We start from the raw sequence: 24,898 nt of genomic DNA, 5'->3' as shown, positions 1-24,898 counted from the left end.
AAGATGGTGGTAGAAAAATACACCTTCTCTTAGGCTTACATGTATTTCCATGGTATAAGTGGTATAGTCACAGGGCATTTGAAATTTAGCATCCCTGAAAAGGATTTGAAATACATGTAATCATTATTTCTTCTTTATTTTAATAATGTTTTATTGTGTTTTTGGTGAAAGTTTACAAGTAAGTTAGGTTCCTGTTTCACACTTTCTGTGATAGTCTTCACTGACAGTAGTTGCATTTTCCATAGTGTGTCGGCTTTCTCTTTAACTGTGTTCTGATGCTTCCATTATAATCTTTCTTTCTTTATTGATGAATTGTGTGAACTTTGTGCTCCCACACATTTGAAGGCCATTAAAAAAAGCTCACTGCCATCAACTCAGTTCCAACTCATAGTGACCCATTGGGTTTCCAAGGCTGTAAATCTTTACGGTAGATCACCCTATCTTCCTTCCATGGAGCAGCTGACCTTCTGGTTAGCAGCCAAGTGCCTTAACCACTACACCACCAGAGCTGGAGAAATTTCATCACTCTTCATTTTAAGTAGTATTGTTGAAGTAAAATTCTATTTTCAATATGAAATATTTTCCTTCTGTTGTTAATAGGGAGCCTGTGATTCTTTATATCTTTTAGGTATCTCATCTACATGTGCAATCAAGGAATCATCACCAAAAGAGATCATTAATACAGGAGAGTTATACCCGACAGTGATGTTGGAAGGAAATGAAAATCATGGCATTGGGGATTTTGACTTCAGGCAAGTCAGAGAAAATGTGCCTGCGTTTGAGAGTCCATGTGGAAAAGATGAAAGGAATGACAAAAGAGCAATGAAAGGCCAGAACCAAGTTCTCACTGTTAAAAGAGACCAGCATATAAGAAGAGATGCAGAAAACAAGTACTTGATATGTATTGAAAAAAAGATTGAATTAAGCTTTCATTCACACCTGACAGAAATGCCAAAATTTCAATCTGGAAAGGAAACGTTTGAATGTGATCAAGTAGAGAACTCTTTCAGCAGTAGTTCTTCAATTCCACCATGTCAAAATATCCCTTCCAGTGTCAAAACCAACATTTGTAATGAATACAGGGAAGTTTTCATATATACATTGTTGCCTACACAACACCAGAAAACACAAATTAAAGAAAAACCTTGCAAATATAGTGAATCTGGGAAGGCCCTTAGCGAGACATCAGTCTTGACAAATCATCAGAGAAGACATTCTGTGCAGACACCTTATGAGTGTAATGAGGGTATCAAAGCCTTTTACTGTGGCTCAAATTTTACTAAACATCAAAGAATCTACACTAGAAAGAAATCATATCAATGTAATGTATGTGGAAAGGTCTTTACTCAAAAAGGACATCTTGCGGTTCATCTGAGAATTCACACAGGAGAGAAACCTTACAAATGTAATGTATGCTGCAAATCCTTTTACTGTGGTTCAAACTTAACTAGACATCAGAGAATCCATACTGGTGAGAAACCATATAAATGTAACATATGTAGCAAAGAATTTAGTCGACCTTCAGGCCTTACATCTCATCAGAGAATTCATACAGGAGAGAGACCTTTCAAGTGTATCGAATGTGGGAAGGCATTTACCCGAAGAACAAAACTTGTGGAACATCGAAGAATTCATACTGGAGAGAAGCCTTACAAATGTAATGAGTGTGGGAAGGCTTTTGCCCAAAGAGCAAACCTTACAGAACATCAGAGAATTCATCTGATGGACAGACCTTACAAATGTCACGAGTGTGGCAAAGCCTTTAACTCTCCCTCACACCTTACTAGACACCAGAAAATCCATATTGGAAAGACAATATAAATGTAATTTATGTGGCATGGAGTTTAGTTAGAATTCAAGTCTTAAAATTCACCTGAGAATCCATACAGGAGAGGTCTTACCACTGTAGTGAATGTGGCCAAGCTTTTAGCAGTTGGTCAGTCCTTTGGGGTCATGAGCGAATTCCTACTATAGAGAAAATTACACAGGTGAAAAGCGTTGTTGTTGTTTGCCATCGAGTTAGACCCTACTCATGGCGACCCCTCCTTGTGTTTCTGAGGTAGTATCACTACAGAAGTAGATTGCCCAAACTTCCTTCTGAGGAGTGGCTGGTGGGTTTGAACTGCCAGCCTTCTGGTTAGCAGTCAAGTGCCCTAGGCACTATGCTACCAGAACTCCTGGTGAAAAGCATGGGAAGTCCTATATCTGATTCAGATGTGAGTAGGCATAATCCATTCTGGAGAGAAACCATATAAATGTAACTCAAGATAAAAAAGCCTTACAACTCATTATAGAATTTATACTGGGGAGAAACCTTAGTGAAATAATATGGTATGGCTTTTACCCAAACATCAAAACTTGCAGAATGTCAGACAATTCATGGGGGAGAGAAACCTTAACAATGTAGTAAGTGGAAAAACCTTTAAATGGGGCTCAGTACTCACTAAACACCAGAAAATTTATGCAGGAGTGAAATCATAAATGGAAGCTAGAAGTCAAGGTCATTAATTAGCATGCACTGCTTGCAAATCATCTGGATCCATTCTGGAGAGAAACCTTATCTGTGTATTTATTACACATCAGAATCCATACTTCTTGTTGTTGTTGTTGTTGTTTGCCGTCGAGTCGGCCCCGACTCATAGCGACCCCTCCTTGGGTTTCCGAGGCAGTATCACTACGGAAGTAGGATTGCCCAACCTTCCTTCCGAGGAGTGGCTGGTGGTTTTGAACCATACTAGGGAGAAGTAAATCTCTGTAGTCTTTAAAAATAAATCAACTTCAAATGTTACATTCTACAGTATGAATGACATGTATGTCAGAGGAGGAAAGATGTGTGGAAAGTTCTCTCTTAATTCAATAAAACCTGTTTCTGTTTTTTTAAGTTTCTTGAAAAGGCTCTATTACTAATGAATTTCTCACTAAAGTTTTAAATTTTGCCATTATGCCTTCATTACTGTCTTTTTATGTGTTACCATGATGGTCTCTGGGAAGTGATGAATGAGAAGAAAGGTCCTTCACTAGGTGGGGATCTTTCATAACCATGTTTCCTAAAAGAACAAAACCCAGATACCAAACCCTTGGCCATCAAGTTGATTCTGATTCACAGTGACCCAGTAAAACAGAGAACTGCCCCACAGGGTGTTCAAGACTGCAATCTTTATGGAATCAGGCTGCCTCATCTTTCTTCTGCAGAATGGCTAGTGGGTTCAAGCAACCTTCCATTTGGTTAGCAGCTGATTGCTTTACCAGTGCACCACCAAGACTCCTTAATTTTAACCTGTTGTTAGTTACCATCTAGTTGACTCTTACTCTTTGTCCTTTTGGAAGCAGACTGGCAGGCTTGTTTCCCAAGAGCCTCTGGATAATTTCTAACTGCCAACATTTCATCTAGTCATGGACTGCTTAAATGTTTGTGCCACCCAGGGACTCCTTTCACATACAGCGTGGTGACAATTTGAGAATATGAGGAGTGAAGAATGGAGGCAAAACAATGACTGACTTATCATGAAACATATGTTCAGAGCCACCTTCAAGTGTTGTGAGTTATATGAAAGGATTATTCTACCAAAAGACCATGAAACAGAGCAAACCGGACCATTGAGGGCCTGACATTTTCATAAGACCAGAATGAAAATTTACTGAGGACAGTTAATAGTAGAAATACCAGAAGGCTGTTGGTCACCTTATATTAATTGCAATAGCTGATAAGAATAAGAAATCAGTCTTATTCTTGGAAATTGAGAGCAATTACAGATATACCTCAGAGATATTACAGGCTCAGTTCCAGACCACCATAATGGATTGAAAATCTTAATAAAGCATGTCACGTGAATTTTATGGTTTCCCAGTGCATATAAAAAATATTGTAGTCTGTTAAATGTGTAATAGGATTCTGAAAAAGTGAAATATTGTGAGAATTACCAAAATGTGACACACAGAGACAGGAAGTGAGCACATGCTGTTGGAAAAATGTAGCCGATAGATTTGCACAACACAGTTGCCACAAACCTTCAATTTATTAAAAAACTCACTATACCAGCAAAGTGGAATAAAACAAGGTATGCCTGCATTGGGGAGGATTTAATCAAAAGAACCAAAATAGAGTGTCAATGTTGACTTCACTGTAAACTACTAACATTGTGTTTTGCTGGACGTAATAATAAATCCATATTATTCAGAATGTATCACAGGTCTTAAGGCTTCTCGGTGGTGCAGTTTCCCTTCGGCTAACTGAAAGGTTGATGGTTCAAATTCACCCATTGCTGCCATGGGAGAAAAGACTGGACATCTGCTACCATCATACTATAGCCAAGAAAACACTGTGGAGTGCAGTTCTACTCTGAAGCTCATAGTGTTGCCATGAGTTGGCATCAACGATGACAGGTTTGGTTTTTAGATTTTTGATCATCATAGATGATCTTGTCTAAATAAGCTTTAGTCGTTCTTTACATGACCCTGAATGGATGGTCATCTTTTTACCAACAAAATCATACTCCACCTCATAACAGACATTAACAGTACACTGTCACATAAAATGATTTCTTTCCAAAGTGAAATCAAACATACAATTCTAGGCATATGTTTAATTTTCACTTGAGTTATTCTCTCTGTATTCTGTCCCTGATTATTTATGTGACTGTAATCAGAATACTAAGCAAAAACCAAACCCATTGCCATAGTGTTGATTCTGACTCATGGCAACCCCATGCATTTCAGAATAGAAGTGCAGTCTATGAGTTTCAATAGCTGTATTCTTACTGAAGTTGATTGCCAGGGCTTTGTTCCATGGTGCCACCAGGTGGATTTGAATCAACCTCCCAGTAACCTAGCAAAAACTGCCCATTTTCATACTCTGCTTCACTGTTCATGGATATGCATTGTATAATTATATATCTACATGTCCTTTTTGTGCCTAAATAGGACCTATGACTTTCACTGGCTTTGATTTCCAAGTGGTAAAAGAATGCAAGTGTATTAAGCATATAAAAAATGTTAGATAATAAATGAAAATACCAGAAAGAAGGGTGAAAATAATTTGGAAAGATCAATTTAATGAGTTTTCTCTAAGAGTGAGGATACAGAATGGTAGGGTTTTTTTTTGGATAAACAAGAAACGACATATTCACTACCCAAAACATTTTAATTAATATCTATTGGTGGCTAGTCTTTTTTTATTATTATTATTGTGATTTCAGTGAAAGTTTACAGAACAAATTCATTTTCCATACAGCAGCTCACATACACTTTGTCTCATGACATTGACTGCAATTTCCCACAGTGCAACAGTTCCCCTCCCAATTCCTCCGAATAGTTACCTCTTCCCCGTGTCCATCCCTCCATGCACTCCTGCTCTCCAAGTTGTCTCCCTGTGCGTACACACCCCTTCTCTTCTCCCATGACTGTTCTCTCCAAGGAGTGTATCTACCTAATGTAAATGTTCAGCTCATATGCCTGTCTTTTGCTTGGGGGGAAGCCACAGGAGTGGGTTCAATTCCAGACCTGAAGGGCAGCTAGGGGCCATGGTCTTAAAGGGTTCCCCTGGTGGCCAATCTTAAAGAAAACAATGGATTCTGTATTAGTTTCCTGGGACTGCTGTAACAAAATACCACAGACTGAGAAGCTTACAACCACAGACACTTATTCTCAGTTTTGGAGGCTTGTTACTAGGTGCTGTCAAATTGGTTCTGACTCATAACGACCCTTTGTACAACACACCTAAATGCTGCCCAGTTTTGCACCATCCTCACAATTGTTGCTGTGTTTGTATTGTTGCGGCCATTGTGTCAATTCATCTTCCTCTTTTTCACTGACCCTCTACCAAGTCTGATGTCTGTCTTACACTGGATTCTCTAGAGAAGCAAAGTGAGTGAAGCCTTGAGCTCATCTCTTCTTTTGGTACTTTGTTTTAAGTAGGTCCAATCAGCCAGCTTCTCTATACTCATCTTCATAGGATTACAGAAAAGTATCAAACATATCATTACCCAGAGCCTCACTTCTCATCAACACTTGATCTGTTGGCGGTGATATTTTGTGTATTAATATTACCCGTCACACCACAGATTAGTAGTGCCCTCTTTAATAATGGAGGCAGAGTTTTCAGTGCCTTTAAGACTAGTCAGACTTGGACTTCCAGAGTAAAATGGAGCAATAGACAGACAAGCTACACAGACTCTCTTTAACAAAGAGAAAGCAAATGACAGAGGTACAGAAGATAATCCTAGAGCCCTGAGCCTTGAAAGGAAGTACACAGAAGTGGATTAGGCACCAACTAGTGGAAAAACCTGACTGAAAACAGTGAGTATGGAGACAGTTGGAGCAGTGGACTGTCAGCTACTTTGATGGGACCAACAGCTTGAATAGTTCCAGGTGGTGGCCGGACCTGAGAATTGACCTAAGGATCAGCCTTGGTCACCAAGGGCTGCAGGGAAGACTACACTGGTGGCCTATGACCATGAAGGGAACAGCACGGAGGGAGACAACCTGAGTTGTGGACTTTCCGCTGCTTGGAGGGCACAGCAATGTTGATCATATACATGTGGCAGCCATTTTGGATATTTAAAGTGACTGAGGGTGCAGCCATTTTGAAAGTTTATAAGTGGTGGCCATTTTGGATATTTAAAGTGACTGAGGGTACAGCAATTTTGAATGTTTACAAGCAGTGGTCATTTTGGATATTTCAAGTGACTGAGGGCGCAGCCATTTTGAATGTTTACAAGCAGTGGCCATGTTGGATTTTAAAGTGACAGCATTCTCATCTGGATGCCAGGGACCTAAGAATAGGCTCTATTTGCAAAGGATGGCAGGGACATACAGGAGGCAGACAACAGGAAAGTGTGGTGAGTGTATAAGTGCTGCCAACTAGCAAATAGAAGAGCACAGCACAGTAACCTGCTTACACAGATAACATACAAAAAAAAAGAAAAATGGTGGGCAAGTCACTCCAACATACAATCACCAATTAAATATAAACACAAAAACATCACAATCCCTTGGAAACAACAGAGCGTCATAGTCCACACAAAGAAGCAAGAGAAACAAGGGACCAGGATGCTGACCCAAAATACATCCCTGAGGAAGATGCAGCATTGGAAATCTCTGATAAGGACTTCAAAATAATTATATATAGGTACCTTCAACGAATTGAGAGACAGATCAAGGAGAACACTGGGTGGGAGATGGGGAGTGAGCCCAGTGAGGGCAGTGAGGGACCAGCAGGGAGAGTTGAGGTGCCACGTCTACATACTGTCAGTTCCCTGTGGACCAGCATTAAGGCACCCACACATTTATATGCCATCTTAGGCCATGAGAACAGTTGAAAATTCTGGAAAAGAAGATGTATAATGGAAAACACACTCTGCCTGATTTTTAATACATCTGAAGCTAAGGAAGTATGTCTGTGTTATTGGTTCCAAAATATTAATTATGTGATACAGAATGGAAGGAAGTTTGGGCAATCTACTTCCGTAGAGATACTGCCTCGGAAACCTGAGGAATCACTATGATTCAGATCCGACTTGATGGCCGTTCATGCATGCGTGTGGAATAGAAAGTTCAGTAACGAACATCATTGATACCAAAATCCACACTTACTGCCATCAAGTTGAGTCCAACTCATAGCGACTCCCATTGGGTTTCCAAGGCTATAAATCTTTATGGAAGTAGATAGCCCCATCTACCTTCTGCAGAGCAGCTGGTGGCTTTGAACCACTGAACTTCTGGTTAGCAGCAAATGCTTTATCTACTGTACCACCAGAGCTCCTTAAGAAATTACTAGGGTCTGCTCATATGGTAGAGATAATTGAAGGCTAATGATGTTCACTGTGAGACAAAGAATCATGCATGACTTTTTATCTCTGGTTCGGGAGAATGACCTGAGCAGTTGAGGTATCTTCTGTCTTTGTAAAACAGCCTGGTCAAACCACAAGATTCTATCAATTGATGCATAAAAGATGATGAAATCCAACACTTTTTTTTTGATAAATACTCTCAGCAATATACATAGATGGGAAATTTCTCAATTAAGTACATATAGGCAATATCAACCGCCAACATTCTCAATGGAGAAATACTGCTTTACCCTTGAGAATGAGACTGAGACAAGAATGCCCATTATCGCCGCTGTTAATATCGTACTGGAGGTCCTAACCACAGTAATACTGCAAGAAAGAGAAGCAAAAGTTATGTAAATCAGAAAGGAAGAAGTAAACGTATATTCATAGGTGACATGACCCAATTCACAGAAATCCAGAAGATTTGAATATAAAGTTACTGGGTATAATAAAATTCCGCAATGTTGCAGGGTATAAGATCAACTCTCAAAAATAAGTTGGGTTCCTTTACACCAACAAGGAGTATTAGAAAAAAAAAAAAAAAAGGGAAGTAGTACCATTTACTGTAGCCCCAAACAGTACAATACCTACAAATTAACCTAACCAGGGACACAAAAGATATACTGAAATTATAAAACACATTTGTCTGTGATAATGGATTTAAAACTTAATACAGTGAAAACAGATACGATGCAATCCCGACAGGAATCCCAACAACATTCTTTACTGAAGTGGAAAATATAGTGACCAGCTTTATATGGAAAGGAAAGAGGCTTTGAATAATCATAGTGGTAGTATTGTACCAAAGAACAAGAACAAGTAGGACTTTACACTCCCCAATATCAAAACATACTATATAGTCACCATAATCAGAACAGTCCCATACTGTTCCAATGGGAGACACACAGACCAGTGGAATAGAGAACCCAGAAATAAATCCATCCATCTATGTATCAACAACTGATAGTTGACAAAGGGTTAATGTCCATCCAATGGGAAAGAATCTATGTCTTTAATAAATAGGCTGAAAAGCTGGATATCTACTTGCAGATAAATGAAACAGGACACATACCTCACACCATACACAAAAACTAACTCAAACTTGGTCAAAAATCTGAATATCAAACCTAGAACTATAAATTTCCTAGAAGAAAACATAAGAAAATTATACAAACTAATTTGAAAAAAAAAGACTAAAACATAACTACAAATGCACAAATAGCAGATGTCAATTAAAAATGATCAGGACCTTGTAAAAATTAAATACACTTATCAAATGAGTAAAGACACAACCTAGAGATTGGGAACAAAATCTTTGGAAACAACATATCTGGTGATCGTGAAATGTCTAACATACGTAGAAAAAATTAGTAACAGAAAACAAGTAACTCAATTAAAAAATGGGTAAAGGGTATGAAGAGACACTTCACCAAAGAGGACATTCAGGCAGGCAACAAACATGAAAAGATGCTATCATTAGCCATTCAACAAAAAACAACCCATCGCTGTGAAGGCAATTCAGACTCATAGTTACCCTACACCAACCAAATCAAACTCACCTCCGTCAAGTCAATTCCAACCCATAACGACCCCTCCTTGGGTTTCCGAGGCAGTATCTCTACCAAAGTAGATTGCCCCAGTCTTCCTTCCAAGGAGTTGCTGGTGGGTTTGAACCACCAGCCTTCTGGTTAGCAGTCCAATGCCTTAGGCACTATGCCACCAGAACTTAAAATAGGGCATTGTTATTAGTACGTTTTCTTTTTGGTTGGCCTGGGATTGAGTCCTTAATTGTCTAGGGAGGTGATTCTGGATCATTTGGACTGTCATTGTTTCCATTAAGGGTCAGTCAGTACGTGACCTTTTGAGAAACCCAAGGAGTTCTCTTGGGAAACATGGGGGCCAGGGCGTTTGCGCACTGAAGCACACACACCCCGTCCCGTGGCCCCGCCTCACCATTCACTTGTCTGAATATCACTTGTCTGTGATAATGGCTTGAAAAGACTTAATACAGTGAAAACAGGTACAGTGCAATCCCAACAGGAATCCCAACAACATTCTTTACTGAAGTGGAAAATATAGTGACCATTTAATGTTCTTTGGTACAATACTACCACTATGATTATTCAAAGTCTCTTTCCTTTCCAGGCCTGGCCCTTCGCCCCGCCCACCACTCTCCGGTTGGCCCCGCCCCAAAGCTGTTGTGGCTGGTCCCGCTGCGCGCCTGCGCGGTTTACTGCAGACGAGGAGTCGGGTTACGCAGGTTGGAGGTTAGTGTGTTGCTGGTCTTAACCTACGCTCTACCGTCTCTGTTTTCTGCAGGCGGCCCTGGGGGTTCATCTGAACGTTAAAGTCCCCTTAGCCGCCCTTCCCGCCCTCCGAAATCGTCTTGTGGTTATAGTGTGTTTCTAGCCCAGGTCGCGCCGTCTCCGGTCGGGAGTCCGCGTCCGTTTCTGTTTAGAAAATGGCGCTGGGACGTTCCCCTTCCTGATGTATCGACCTCTCGGGCCGCGTAGACACCCTCTGCCGCGTCGTTTTCCTGGTTGAAACCCTTCCCTGATTCCCGCCCTTCCTTCCTCGGGTAAAGTCACCCGGAGAGCTGGAGGCACTGCCGTCCCACCCCTCAGCGTCGCCCCTGGAGGGCAGCGCGGCGCGCCGGTCCTCTCCCGGTTCCCTGGGACTCAGCCCCGCCTCTTCTGAGACCCGGAACTCCTGTCTTCCTGCGTACAAACAAAAGCAGTGACTTGTCTCCGCCAGGTCTGCTTCAGCCTCGTCCCTTTGCAGGAGTGAGGTGGACTGGGACAGAAAGTGGGGGGAAGAAGTTACTGAACTGTCACCACGGGAGGCCTTTGAAAAGGAACATTTAAAGTTTGTTGTTGTTTCAAATGGATTTAGCTTTGCATTAGCAATCCATATTACTGTGTCAAGCATATTGCGGGTGAAGAAGGTTAGCTTATTGAATTTTAGTTTTTCACTATTGGTTGTCAAAACTGTTTGAGTCAAGAAAATTCATCTATTGGAGCTCTGGTGGCGTAGTGCCTAAGGCCGCCAGCCACTCCTCGGAAGGAAGGTTGGGCAATCTACTTCCGTAGAGATACTGCCTGGGAAACCCAAGGAGGGGTCGCTGTGAGTCGGATCTGACTTGACTGCAGTGCTTTGCGTTTGTTGCGTTGAGCTTTATTTAGGCTGAAGTTGACCAGTCACATAGCACCAAACCTAAAGTAGAGGGGTACTCCACCAAGTATAAGCATTAACTGGCTTTTTATTTACAAATTGGAAGCAAAAGAGCTTATGCAGATTGATTCATAGCATTTAAAGAGCCCTGGTGACACGGGTTAAAAGTGCTGGGCTGCTAACTGGAAGGTTGGGGGATCGAACTCACAAGCTGCCTCCTAGCAGAAACGTGTGGCACTCTGCTCCTGTACAAACTTATAGCCTTAGAAACCCTATGGGGGAGTTCTCCTGTGCCCCAAAGCTCTGCTATGAGTCCGAATTTACTTGTGCTCAGTGGGTTTGGGTGGTTGACAATTTAAGCACTGTCAGGATCTTACTGGTCCAGGAGTGAGACTTGATTTACAGGAAAGCTGGGCTTAACAAGAGCTTTTTATTAGGTTTAAGTATTGAGGTGTGTGTGTGGTGGGGGGACTGCACCGCTGATGCCATTTTGTTGAATACAGGAGTCCGTTTTGATGTCCTTTAACAGTTATCTTCTGAAATGATCTTTATGGCATCCTATGACGTATGCATGGTATTCTTTCCTAAATATAATCGTAATACATTCTAAATAGACTTCAGTGTATTCTCTGGTTTCCACATTTCTGAGGTAAAGCTGTTTCTCCCATGGCACTCTCTTCTTTTGGGTTTGACGGTTCGTTGGAGTGAGCACACAGAATTTAGAAACCATACTTAAAGTTATATGGTTTGTGAGGGATGTAACAGGCTACAGCTTCGGATCAGGATCCAGTTGTAAGTAGAGGGACAGCTCAGTATCCGGAAGCACATAGGCGGGGTTTGGGAGGCTCCCCTGAGGAGGAGCGCATATCCCTCACCTCATGGATGGGACCGCTTCCTGTCAGGACAGCTCTCAGCTGCTCTTTGCTGTGAAAGCAGGCTCTCTTGCTCACGCGACCATGCAGGCCCTTCTTGTCCACACGCGCACACACTTCTCTGCAGCTTCCCTATTCTGCCCCCTCCTTTGCTAACGGGACCAGCTCAGAGCCAGTGCAGCAGCTGCTCAGCTCTCCAGGCTACTTTTCTAGCAGCAGCCTCTGCCTTCACTGCCAACCCTGCTACTTGGGCCACCTTCCCAGCCACTTGCCACTGGCTCCCTGCTGCCATGTCCTGTCCTGCCCTGGCCCTTTTGCCACCTTCATTGTTAACAGCCTTTGACCTGTATTACAGCTCTTAGCAGGTTTCTTTTGAAGGGACCCTGGCTCCAAACTGCTGCTCCAGCAGAAGGGTCTCGAGGTCCCTTCCTTGCCTCATCTCTCTCTCTTTCTCAAAACTTCTGTAGAGTTGGCCACTTATATAAGCAAATTCCTTATCAATTTAAAGATGAGGCCTTTACAGCAGGACCACCAACTGACCAATCCCTTGGATAAACAGCAAGCCACTGAATCCTATTGGGTGGATTTTCAAGTCACTGTTTGATAGCACATTCTACAAGATGTGTAATGGAGACCAGTTGCAGAGCAAAGTGCTGTCCAGCTTACCATTTTTGGAAGAATTACAAATTCAAGGCCAGAAATAAAAGAGAAACCCATTACACAACCCCAAACCAAACCCACTGCCATTGAATTGATTCCAAGTCATAGTGACCCCCATTGGGTTTCCCAGGTGGTAAATCTTTACAGGAGTGGATTGTGCCATCATCTTTCTGCAGAGTGGTTGCTGGGATTGAACAGTCAGGTTTCTGGGTAGCAGTCAGATGCCTTAGGCACTGGACCACCAGGGCTCCTTACTGCACAACCAGACTCCGGTAATTTCTTTCAATAATGTTTTCTAGTTTTCTGTGTACAGTCTTTCACTTTGGTTGGTACTTTATTTTTTTTAGATACTCTTGTAAGTGGAGTTGTTTGCTAATTTTCTGTTTCAGTTTGCTCATTGCCAATGTTAGAATTTAGAACCCCACCTGACTTTGTATTTTGATTTGTTCCCTGTCTCTCTGATGAATTCATTTGTGAGCTCTAAGAATGTTCTTGTGGAATTTTTGAGATTTTCTATATATAATACCACGTCACCTGCAGAAGGATAATTTTACTTCTTTCACAATTTGGATGTCATTTCCCTACCCCAGTATAGTTGCAAGGAGTTCTGGTGGCATAGTGGTTAGAGCATTGGGCTGCAAACCAAAATGTCAGTGGTTTGAACCCACCAGCTGCTGCATAGGAGAAAATTGAAGAAGATAAGGCAGTCAGCTTCCATAAAGATTGACACCCTTGGAAACCCTCTAGGGCAGTTCTGTACTGTCCTGCGTGGTCACATGAGTTATAATCTACTCGATGGCAGGGGGTTTGTTTTTTGATTTAGCCTGATTGCTATGTTGGGAGCTCTGGTGGCGTAGTGCCTAAGGCACTTGACTGCTAACCAGAAGGCTGGCAGTTCAGACCCACCAGCCACTCCTCGGAAGGAAGATGGGGCAATCTACTTCCATAGACATACTGCCTCGGAAACCCAAGGAGGAGTCGCTGTGAGTCGGGTCCAACTCGACGGCACATAACAACAACAACACTTGCTCTGTCAAGGGCTTCCAGTACAATGTGGAATGGCAGTGGTGACAGCAGCATCCTTGCCGTGTTCCTGATCTTAATGGAAAAGCTCTCAGTGTTTGTCCATTGAGGAGGATGTTATCTGTGGGTTGTTCACATAAAGGACTGTTACCACATTGAAGAAATGTGCTCAGAACTTACTACCTAAGCGAGCCTTCATTCATTCATCGTGTTCCACAGCTGATCATTCCCTCTTTCTCAAAACACTTTATTTCTTGGTTTTTAGGACATCACAACCAAAAAAACCAAACTCACTGCCATCAAGTCAGCTCTGACTCATAGTGACCCCTCCTTGGGTTTCCGAGGCAGTATTTTTTTCCCCCCCTTTGGAATTCTCATTATTTATTAGATATCTCAGACAATTAAAAAATATGGAACGCGTCACGAATTTGCATGTCATCCTTGCGCAGGGGCCATGCTAATCTTCTCTGTATTGTTCCAATTTTAGTATATGTGCTGCCGAAGCGAGCACGTCCGAGGCAGTATCACTACAGGAGTGGATTGCCCAACCTTCCTTCCGAGGAGTGGCTGGTGGGTTTGAACCGCCAGCCTTCTGGTTAGCAGTCACATGCCTTGGGCACTATGCCACCAGAGCTCATCACAGTATTCTGTAAATGGCTTTCTGTTTGCTTCATTTTCCACTTCCTGATCATTTTAGTTACGGCCCCAGGATGGAATCCTTGACCCTTTCATCTGCATATACTCACCTCACCTCATCTCTCTCACCTTAAATAACAGTCTTCCACTTCCATCTCTGTAGCCCAGAGCTCTCCCTTCACTTCCAGACTCATGCGACCAAGTGGCTCTTGGAAATCTCTTCTGGGGCCTCTACTGGGCATCTCCATCTTAACATGTGCAAAAGTGACCTCCTGACCGCCTGTGTTCCCCTTGGACTCCAGTTCTCAGTTAAGGGCAGCTCTGACCTTCCTGAGGTTCAGGTGAACATCCTGGCACGTTTTAAAAACATTCAACACAGTACATTATTTCTGAGTGTTTTAGCTAAGATAATCTAAAAGACAGTGCATGTAATCTTAAGATGGGCGAAGGAATACAATTCGCAGCATTCTTCAGGGTGTGAGGGAAAATTAGGCGGAGAGCAGCGCCTTCCTGGTCTGCTTTCCCAGGACCTCTCTGAGCTCTTCTCCCATTTTCCTCCTTGCTCACTTCCTCTTGTCTCCAGGCCCATGGGCCTTTCTGCCTCTTCCTAGGATCCGAATCCCTCACTCCTCTGGGCCTTCGTGTGGCTGGATCCTCGGCCTATACCTTCTGGTCCCCCACATGCATGTGGTGAGCACCATTCCTCCCTCAGCTCTTGGTTGTAATGTCGCCTTCTCAGGGCACTCTTCTCCGACCCCCCTGTTTACATTCCAGCCACACCGTCACCCCATCCCCAGGCCACAGTCCTGTTCCGCACGTCTCCCTCTGCTCCTTCCTCTTCCAGCGCCTGGATACGTGGTCCAGGAGAGAGCAGAGCCATAGGGCGGGAGGTGTGTTGGACTTGCCTCCTGTGAGCCGGCCCTGCTTTGGCTCGACACTGGTTTGCTGAGGCATTTTGTAAACACGTTGCCTGCGTCCCTCCCAGAGGTTCCCCTTTGCATAGTGTAGTTGGGGCGCGGGCTCAAGGATGATGAAGCGTGCCCAAGTGGTCCTAATCTGCACCCATTTTCCTACATGAGGCTCTAGGCCCTCCATTTCTGGGGAGCCTGGCAGGAGCTCTGCTCTGCGGTGCTTGGGGCTGCTGTCAGGGCAGCCTGTGACGTGCGTGGGAGGACCGGCCCAGCTCAGGGCCCTCTGCTGCCAGAGTGTGGGCCGCTCCAGGCAGGGAGGGAGGTAACTGACCCGTCCGTCTCCCTGTAGGAGTTTTTGTCCCTGTATCCCTTGGGGACCGGCCCAGCTCAGGGCCCTCTGCTGCCAGAGTGTGGGCTGCTCCAGGCAGGGAGGGAGGTAACTGACCCGTCCGTCTCCCTGTAGGAGTTTTTGTCCCTGTATCCCTTGGGGTACATCACGGGGCAGGGACCGTCTTCCCCCATGCTGAGGTCCTCTACATGTGCCGTTGTGGCACAGGAATGGGATGTGTTGATTGTAGACATGTAACGGCGTATTTCTGATACTCAGGGTTGATTTTGCGAGACTCATTTGCCGGAGAAAGAAGTTCAGAGGAATAAGTGATTAAGAGGATCAGGATGGCTCTGCCCCAGGTAAGTCTCAGTCTCACTTGATGGTCCGGTCCTCTCCTTTGTGAAATGCTGTCCTGAGAATGTGCTCATCTCTGATGGGGCCTGCCTGACATGGTCGCTCCCATTCGTTCAGGGCCTTCCCTCACTCCTCTCATCCTCACACAGATCCCATCTCCTGGTGGGGTCCAGTGACACAAGCCTTGGGGAGCATCATGGGAGGTGCCTCACCTCAGGTCTGGGTGGGAGACGGGGAGCAAGTCCCGGAAGGGACTGACATTATGAGGTGTTTTGCAAATTCTTCATTATCCTTTAATGTTGCATAGTATTCTATTGTGTGTATGTACCATAGATTGTTTATCCATTCATCCATTGGTGGACTTTTAGTTTATTTCCATCTCTTTGCTATTGTGAATACTGCTGGGATGACCATGATTGTGCATGTATCTATTTGTGCCCCAGCGCTCACTTCTTCAGGGTATATGCCTAGTAGTGGGCTTGCTGGATCAAACTGGATTTCTGTTTCCAACTTTTTAAGGAAGCACCATGCCATCATCTGCAGTGGTTGTACCATTTTATACTCCCACCAGCCAATATCTCCACATCCTTCCAGCATTTGTTCTCTGTCTTGTTGAACTTTCCTGTTGTTGCTGGGGTGAGATGGTATCTCATTGCTGTTTGGAAATGCATCTCTCTCATGGCTGGTGATGACAAGCATTTCCTCATGTGTTTGCTGAACTGCTTGAATATCTTCTTTGGTGAAGCTTCTGTTCATGTTCTCTGCCCATTTTTTAATTGCATCGTTTATCTTTTTGATGTTGAGGTGTTTTCTATAAATTTAGGGATAGGTCACTTGATAGGTATGTCGTTGCCATTTTTTTTTTCTCAATCTGTAGATACACTTCTAAGGAGCTCTGATGGTATAGTGGTTAAGGCATTTGGCTGCTGACCAAAAGATCGGTGGTTTGAACCCACCACCTGCTCCATGGAAGAAAAGTGCAGCAGTTTGTTTCTGCAAAGATTTATGGCCTTGGAAACCCAGTGGGGTCACTATGAATTAAAATTGACTAGATGACAGTGATTTTGGGTTTTTTTTGGAGGTTATTTTTTAACTCTTTTTGAGAGGTCTTTTGATGCACATAAGAATTTAATTTTTGGAAGGTCCAGTCATCTAGTTTATCTTTCTCTGTTGGTACATTTTTGGTTATGCTTGATAGTCTGTTTATGCCATGTAGAAGGGCTCGTAAGTTTGCCCCTATTTTTTTTTTTTTTAATGAACTTTATAGTCTTAGGTTTTATATTTACGTCTTTGAGCCATCTTGATTCCACCTTGGTTATTCATTATTTGATTTCTCTTATTTTAAACATACCTGATGGATATACTTGTTTCTCCTTAAACTAGAAACAGTGATGCTGACAGGGTGTGAGACGTAAACCTTCCGTACCTTACTGTGGCCTCCAGCATCACGCACAGCCTCCTTCAGGAGCCCCTCTTGTCAGTTCTAAGGCAAGAGTTGGTGCAGATCTTCTTAAAAGGCATCCTCAGGTGATGGTTTTAACCAGACTCTCTCCAGAGAGTGCGTTACATTTTTCCCTTCAAATTTTGGAAATTTACGCAACATATGTCTTGCAATTGCTTCAGGGTAGTGAATGTAGAGCTAGCTTGTTCTTTTAGATACTCATTAGAGCGTTCTCTTAATGAACTGTAACAGTGGCGTGGCAGAGGTCTGACCTCCTCTGACTTCATGAGGGGGCCACAGTATCAGCACCTGCATCAGCCCAAGGCAGAGTCCTATAAAGTGGAGGTCACACATAACCCCCCCTCTAAAATTTTTCACCAATTCTGACACCACCCATCCCTCCCACTGCACTCTGTTCTCTGCTGAATTCGATAATTCATTGCAGAGGCTACACAGAACTCTCAGGCAGTACTCATGATTCTGGGATTTATTAGGCAAGTTTGAGGACTAGAAGCAGCTCAGGATGTAGTCCTTCTCAGCTTGACCGCAGGCAGTTCTCTCTGTGGCCGTTGGCCCCTCAGGCCGCTGGAGCCGATTTGGCCTCTGCTCTGCGCAGGCAAGTGTTACAAAGCTCTTTAGCTCTGCAGGTAAGTGCCTGGAGGCACCCTGCTCTTCCAGGAGGCCTCAGGAAGAAGTTGCTCAGCTGTGTTTGTTCTGTATGTTGGCAAGCCTCGTGCCACCAAGTGGACAGAGACACCCGCTCTGCCAGCAAACCTGTCTGACTGCAGTCAGTTCTCTCCCTCTGTGGTCCGAGAAGCCCACTGCGCCATCTCCTGCTTTCTCCACTGCCACCGTTTCTCTGCATCTGCTTCTCGGCATCTCTCACTGTCTCCTGTGCTACAGCTCTCTGTCTTCTGAGTCGAGGAGGTTCCTAGCACAGGCATCCTGGGTCCTTCCATCTCATCTTCTTAGTGGGAGGCAGCCTCTGGGATGTCTCATAACCTAGTGGAATGGCAAGAAATGACCAAATCCCTCATTAATGCTCCATGCACCTTATTTGCATGGTCCCACACCCACAACGGTGCCACATTCCTTGCATGTATTAGCAGCAAACTTTCCAGTCCCATTGGTGGGCCAAAAGCATGTTATTTGTGTAGACCCATCCAATCTTTTGGGGTTGGTTACAAGACCATAGCTAGCCAGGTCAAATGAAAGTGATGCATTACATTGCATGAACACACATGGGTCATTTACAGTTTTTCGCTGTTACACATAAGGTCATAGGTGTTACTTCTTTGTACTCTAACGTTTTTCCAGATGTCTTTGAGTTCCTGTGGGTTGGGAACTTGATTGATTGCTGTATCTGTCATACAGCATCTGTGATTTGATAGATTTTGACAGTGTGCTGCAGAACATAATGTCTAGCACTTATCCACAGATGACCCTGTGGGACTTTTTTTCATTTACTTATATCTTTTATCACCCACCAAAATTAAATCCTCAGTGATGCAATAGAGTCCATATCCTATGATGGAAAAGTGTAATTCAGCACAATTAGGGACGTATTAACTTGCTCAGTATTATCTTATGTGAATCTGTCAAATCTCTGACATCAGTCGACTTGATCTGTGTACCTTTCTCCTTTTCTTATTTTATGTGAAAATAAGAACTCTACCTTTTCCAATTGTGAGAAGTAGTTTTGTTGTTGTTACTTTTTTTATTGTTTTTTTACAGGGACTGTTGACATTCAGGGATGTGGCCATAGAGTTCTCTCAGGAGGAGTGGGCGTGCCTGGCCCCTGCTCAGAAGGCTCTGTACTGGGACGTGATGCTGGAGAACTACAGGAACCTGGTCTCCCTCGGTGAGCAGCTTCCCTGCAGAAGTCAGGCTCTGACCTTGTATATGTTTGTGTTTTCCCTGTAAGTCTCTTGCAAACCCGTGCCCTGCTAGATGGACTTTGAAATCTCTGTTCTCTTGGCAGAGGTTGAAGTTCATTCAGGAATGAGAAGGCTCATAATATAGCCCAGGAACTTTAGCCTTCCCCTTTCTTCAGATGATTTGCCCATTTCACTGCAGGTCACTGCCAGTTCTATGCCTTAAGTAAGCACAACGCCTTATGGCCAGCTTTCCGTATCTCCAGTTGACTTGACTTCTGTGCTTTTGATTGGGTAGTTATTGGAAGAACACTAGATGTCTAGGTATTTAATACATTCCCGAAGTGTTCCAAAGAGGCAACCAGCAGGTGACTGTTTGAAATACTTTTCTAGAGACATTTGTGAAGTTCTAAGCTGAATCCATGGTTTGGATTGTATTCTGCAAAAGCTATTGCACATCAAATTCCCTTTTTCTTCTAAGTAGGAATCACTTCCTCTGGGATATTATCTCCAGTTTGAAGAAATGGACAGAACTGTGGACATTGGAGAAGAAAGCAGAGCTAGCAAAAAACCCAAGTAGGTAGGAATATAGCAAGATATGAACATTGATGTCTTAGTTTCTTAGGGCTGCTATCATAGAAATAGCACTAGTGGATGGCTCTAATAGAAATACATTTTCTCAGGTTAGCATGCTAGAAGTTCATGTTCATTGTGCCAGCTACAGTGGAATACTTTCTCCTTCTGTTGGCTCTAGGTAGATGTCATTGTTCCAGCTTCTGTTGCTAAGATACTTGGTGATCTCTGTGTGGCGTGTCTTTTCCCCTCTGTGTTTCCTAGCTTCCTTCTGTGCCTGATAGGTTTCTGTATATCTCAAAAAGTGATCAGCTTCATTTTTCAGACTAAAAATAAAACATAAAATGGAAACCTGAGCCTACATAAGGGATAAATAATTCTGGAAATGATCAATATGTGGATAAATACAACATTTTATATACAGGGGAAAAAGTGATCAGCTTAAGACATACTGAACAAAACCAAACAAAAAAACCAAACTTACTGTCGTCAAGTCAAACCCAACTCATAGCGACCCCTCCTTGGGTTTCCGAGGTGGAATCACTGCAGAAGTAGATTGGCCATCCTTCCTTCTGAGGACATGTCTTCATTAATATAACAAAGAAATCCTTGTTCCCTAATGGAAGTACATTCACAGGTATAAGGGTAAGGGTTTGTAGCATGTAAGATTAAAGTGGTAAAGGATTTCATTTTACTTGGATTCACAGTCAACATCTGTGGAAGCAGTAGGTAGGAAATCAGAGTGGGCACATCTGCTGCAAACGACCTCTTTAAAGTGTTAAGAAGCAAAGATGCCAGAGAACGAACACATCTGTCCTGAAAGAAGTGCAGTTGGATTGCTCCTTGGAAGGGGAAATGGCCAGACTTCATCCGACCTACTTTGATCATATTGTCAGAAGGGACCCTTCCCTGGAGAAGGATATCATGCTTGGTATGGTAGTAGAGTGCATTAGAGAAGTAGAAGGTCAGTGATAAAGGGGAAGGCCCTCAATGAGATGGACTGACACGGTGACTGTGATGATGAGCTCAAGCACAGCAAGGATTGCGAGGCTGACCCAGGACCGGGCATTGTTCCGTTCTATTGTACACAGGGTTGCTGTGAGTCAGAACTAACTCGGTGGCACCTAACAACAACAGTTTCAGGGGCACGATTCAATCCCTAACAGTAGGTAAGGGGCCAGTTGTTAGAGAAGAAACCACACTATATGTTTTTTTGGGGAAACTTTCTCCCAGTGGGAAAACACAAATTTCTTTCTTGTGAGCTCTCAAAGGAAATGTCTCTTCCTTCCTTGTCTGCACTCCACATACTGCTCTTTCAGATGTAAAAGTGCATCCTCAGTAGCGCTCAGCTCAAGCCAAGACAAGGGCAGAGTCTTCATCGTAACCTACAACGTGTATCGTCTGTTCACTGTGACATCTTTAGTGCCATGGTTTTGAGAGGGACAAGGAGGGCTGTTTTGAAGGGGTGGTCTTGCCTCCTCGGGTTTTCCTTCTGTGCTTGATTCCTTCTGATCCTCAGTTTGCAGTTCATATAGTTCATAGTTGAGGCATCCTGCTTCGAGAAGCATCTATCCAGACTCCGTGCTCATTGGAGACCTCCTCAGCAGATGGCAGAGTGTTGCTGTTTCTTCCAGTGTAAATGAGGCCTCAGGAAATCACATAGGACTCCCACCAGACCTCTCTAAGTGTTCAGTCCCCTCAGATATTTCCTGACTCCTGCTTCTATATACTTCAGGAGTATGTATAGCAAGAGAGTGGGGGAACCTCTGAGGTTGTTACTTGGCAGTTCTGTAAAGACAGTAGACAGACAGATCTTTTTCAACCCTAGTCCTTCATGGGAGCCTTATGTCTGACTTTCAGATTCTTAGCTTCAGTTTATGTACAGCCACACCGTCCCTTCTCAAGGACCCCACAAATTCTGACTCCCTTAGTTTACTGCCCTCTCTTGTCTTTTTCTACTTCTGCCAGCTCTCTACATAAACTGGAAATGTTGGGAAAATTTTGGCTCTTCTTGGTTTTGTGTTCCCCTAAATTTGCATGATTTTTCCCATGAAACTTACTGTTGAAGTACCTAGTCCCACCGTGAAACGTCACCCTCTTTTTTCTAGTGTGACAGCTTACCCTTTTGGTGATGAACAACTTGACGTGGACTTCCCTGTGTTTCTGTTTCACAGGGACATTGTGAAGGAAAACACTGATTAGTATGAACAATATTATCCTGGAAATACAGAAGATGGTCAAATCTACTCTTGAGATGGTCTCTATATTCAGATAATAGGATCTGCTTGAAGCTGTACTTTGGCTCTTACCAACTTCTTTTCATTTTCCTTAGCTTCAGTTTAAACTGGAATGTGGGTCATTGATGATTTTTCCTGCAGCTAGCCTCTGGCCTTGTTATGACTATGATATTGACCCTTTCCATCTTCTCTTTCTACACATGTAGTTGATTTGATTCCTGTGTATTCCATCTGGCAAGGTGCGCATGCATAGTCATTTGTGTCCTTGAGAAAATGTGTGTATGTTACTGAGAAAAGGTATTTCCAATGAACAACTCTCTTGTCTTGCAAAATTCTATCTATTCAATCTCCAGCATAGTTTCTATCACCCAAGCTATGTTTTCCTTCTACTGATCCTTTTTATTATGTCCACCTTTGCATTCCAAACACCAGTAATTACCCGTGCATTTGAATTGCAAGTTTGATCAATTTCAGACTGTAGAATTTGATAAAAGTCTTCGATTTGTACAACATTGGCATTAGTGGTTGGTGCATAAATTTGCACATTAGTTGTATGAACTGGTCCTCCTGCTGTTCCCAGCACAGCCAATCAGGGCCAGACTTCCTGGGCCATGGAACTTCCACATTTTCCAATCCAACAGGAAATCCACTATGCCAGCCAGCTCTTACCATTTCCGTTTGTATCACTGCAGCTGGAGCCACTATCACTCACCATCACTGGTCTCCCTAGTCCCACTTGTATTCCCTCCTGTCTGTTCCCCACACAGCACCCTGAAGTCAGCTTCTGGGCTATAGAGAATCCGAAGCGAAACAGACAGAGGCTCTGGGGGTGGTATCTTGTCTTTCTCCATCCCCTGCACAGACCTCAACTGTGTGCTGCTCCGTGCCATGCATCATGCTAGACACCAGGGTTCCATGGGAACAAGAGGCCATTGGCCATGTACAGTTCACAGCCTAGAAGTGGAAGTCGGAATAGGGAACTACCTGTTGGTGCTTCTCCCTCTCTTGTATGCCAGGGTTCTCCTCTGCTGTCCCACACAACACAGCCATCATTCTTAAGGCCACCATTCAAGGTCAAGTCCACTCACAGACCCACACCTGTATGATGTCTTTTTACATGTTCTCCTGCCTTCATCCTTTCCTGGATCTCGGAGAATGACCCAGATAGTAAACTCTCTGGAGAAGCTAGATCCTCATCCCTAGCACCTGATGAGGTCACTCTGTACCCATCAGACAACTGCTTACATTGACAATGATGACGATGGCCATAGTACCACAAACGTGAGTCCAACTCAGTACTTGGTCCTCTGATGCTTCTATATCAGTTGCCCGTGGATATTATCCTATCACTGACAAGATCACTGTAGATCTTGAAATGTTATTTTTGATGGTAAAGCCATGCTATTCCTCCTCAATTTGCCATTGCTGTCATAGCAGACCATATGATTGTCTTATTCAAAATGGCCAATACCAACCCATTTCATTAATGCTTAGGATCTCGAGCTTCAGACGTTCCATTTCATTTTCCACAGCTTCCAATTTTCTTTGAGTCATACTTCATTCATTCCATGATCCATTTAGTAATGGATGTTTGTAGCTGGGTTTTTTTTTTTTTTTTCCCCCATTTTGAGTTGTACAACATCAGCCTGAAAGCTTTGCTCTGTCCATGTCATTAGGGTTGGCTCTACTAATAATAGACCAGGAGAATCTGGAGTGACATCAGGGACATCAAACATGAAGATAGGAGTAGGCCATTAAAAAGAAAGATAAGACCAAAATGGACACCAGAAGAGACTCTGCAACTTGTGCTTAATCGTAGAGTAGCTAAAGTGGAAAAAATGTGAAATAAAATAGGCAAACATAGGATTTCAAAGGTCAGCTGGAATAAACAAAATCCATTGCCATTTGAATCGATCCTGACTCATAGTGACCCCCATTGGGTTTCCAAGGTGGTAAGTCTTTATGGAAGTAGATTGCCCCATCTTCCTTCTGTGGAGTGGGTGGTGGTGAACTACCATCCTTCTCATTAGCAGTCAAACGCATTAGGCTTTGTGCCATCAGAGCTTCTTGGAAAAGACAGTGTAATGTATTAACATCGGAATTTGAAAACTTAAAGGGAGGGAATACATTTTACTTTTCTCAAGCTCAAAGAACTAAAGAAAAAATTGAAGCTTCAAGTTGCAGTATTTAAGATTCTGTGGGCAATATTTTAAGTTTCTGTGAATGACGCACGAAGTAGCAAAAGAAAATTCAAGTAATAAAGAGTTATTGGACCTTAAAAAAAATTAGTTGATGTTCATCCCTTCCATGAGGTTGCATATGGTCAAGAACTAATGGTACTTAAGAAATCTAAGCTGCAGTGAAGAAACTGGCGAAAAACAAGCCTCCAGTAACTGAGAAAATGACTAATAGAGATGCTTCAACAAACAGATGCAGTGGTGGAAGCGCTTACTTGTCTGCAAAGAAATTTTGATAACAGGCTGTGCGCCCAACTGATTGGAAGATGTCCACATTCATGCCCATTCCAAAGAAAGGAGATGCAACAGAATGCAGCAAGCAAACTTTGCTGAAGGTAATTTAAAAACAAGTGCAGCCCTGCATCAGCAGGGTTCTGCCAAAAGGCAGCTGGGGTTTAGAAGACGACATTTAACAAAGGGGTATCAATGCTGGTGTCAGATGGATACCAGAAAGATGTTTACCTGGGTTTTACTGACTACACAAAAGCATTGGACTGTGTGGAACACAACAAATTATGGCTAACATTGCATAGAATGGGAATTCCAGAACATTCAACTGTGTTTATGTGGATGCTGTACATAGACAGTGAGGCAATCTTTTGACGAGAACAAGGGGATACTGCGTGGTGTAAATTCTGAAAAGGTGTGCATCATGATTTTTTCCTTTCACCGTACCTGTTCCATGTGTATGCTGAGCAAATAATCGGAGAACTGGACTGTATGAAGAATGAAGCATCAGAATTGGAGGT

At 43.2% G+C, this 24,898-nt stretch overlaps 1 protein-coding gene and 1 non-coding gene across 2 annotated transcripts in view; one reads left to right on the top strand and one right to left on the bottom strand.

The window, feature by feature from the left end:
• The window catches only part of LOC103212462 (zinc finger protein 525-like), a 58,075-nt gene that overhangs the window by 7,071 nt on the left and 26,106 nt on the right, over positions 1 to 24,898 (top strand). Inside the window, 3 exon segments of the mRNA XM_042783362.1 lie at positions 1,139 to 1,808; positions 1,810 to 1,894; positions 2,245 to 2,257. Coding sequence (XP_042639296.1) covers positions 1,139 to 1,808; positions 1,810 to 1,894; positions 2,245 to 2,257 — 768 coding nt within the window.
• LOC122151974 lies at positions 13,960 to 14,066 on the bottom strand. Its single transcript, XR_006164355.1, has one exon. It is a non-coding gene; the product is annotated as a U6 spliceosomal RNA (small nuclear RNA).

This window comes from Orycteropus afer, unplaced genomic scaffold (assembly GCF_000298275.1).
Source record: "Orycteropus afer afer isolate SDZICR_OR568_19922 unplaced genomic scaffold, OryAfe1.0 scaffold00973, whole genome shotgun sequence".
In the NCBI taxonomy this organism is placed as follows: Eukaryota; Metazoa; Chordata; class Mammalia; order Tubulidentata; family Orycteropodidae; genus Orycteropus; species Orycteropus afer.
This window is presented reverse-complemented; position numbering and strand designations above follow the sequence as displayed.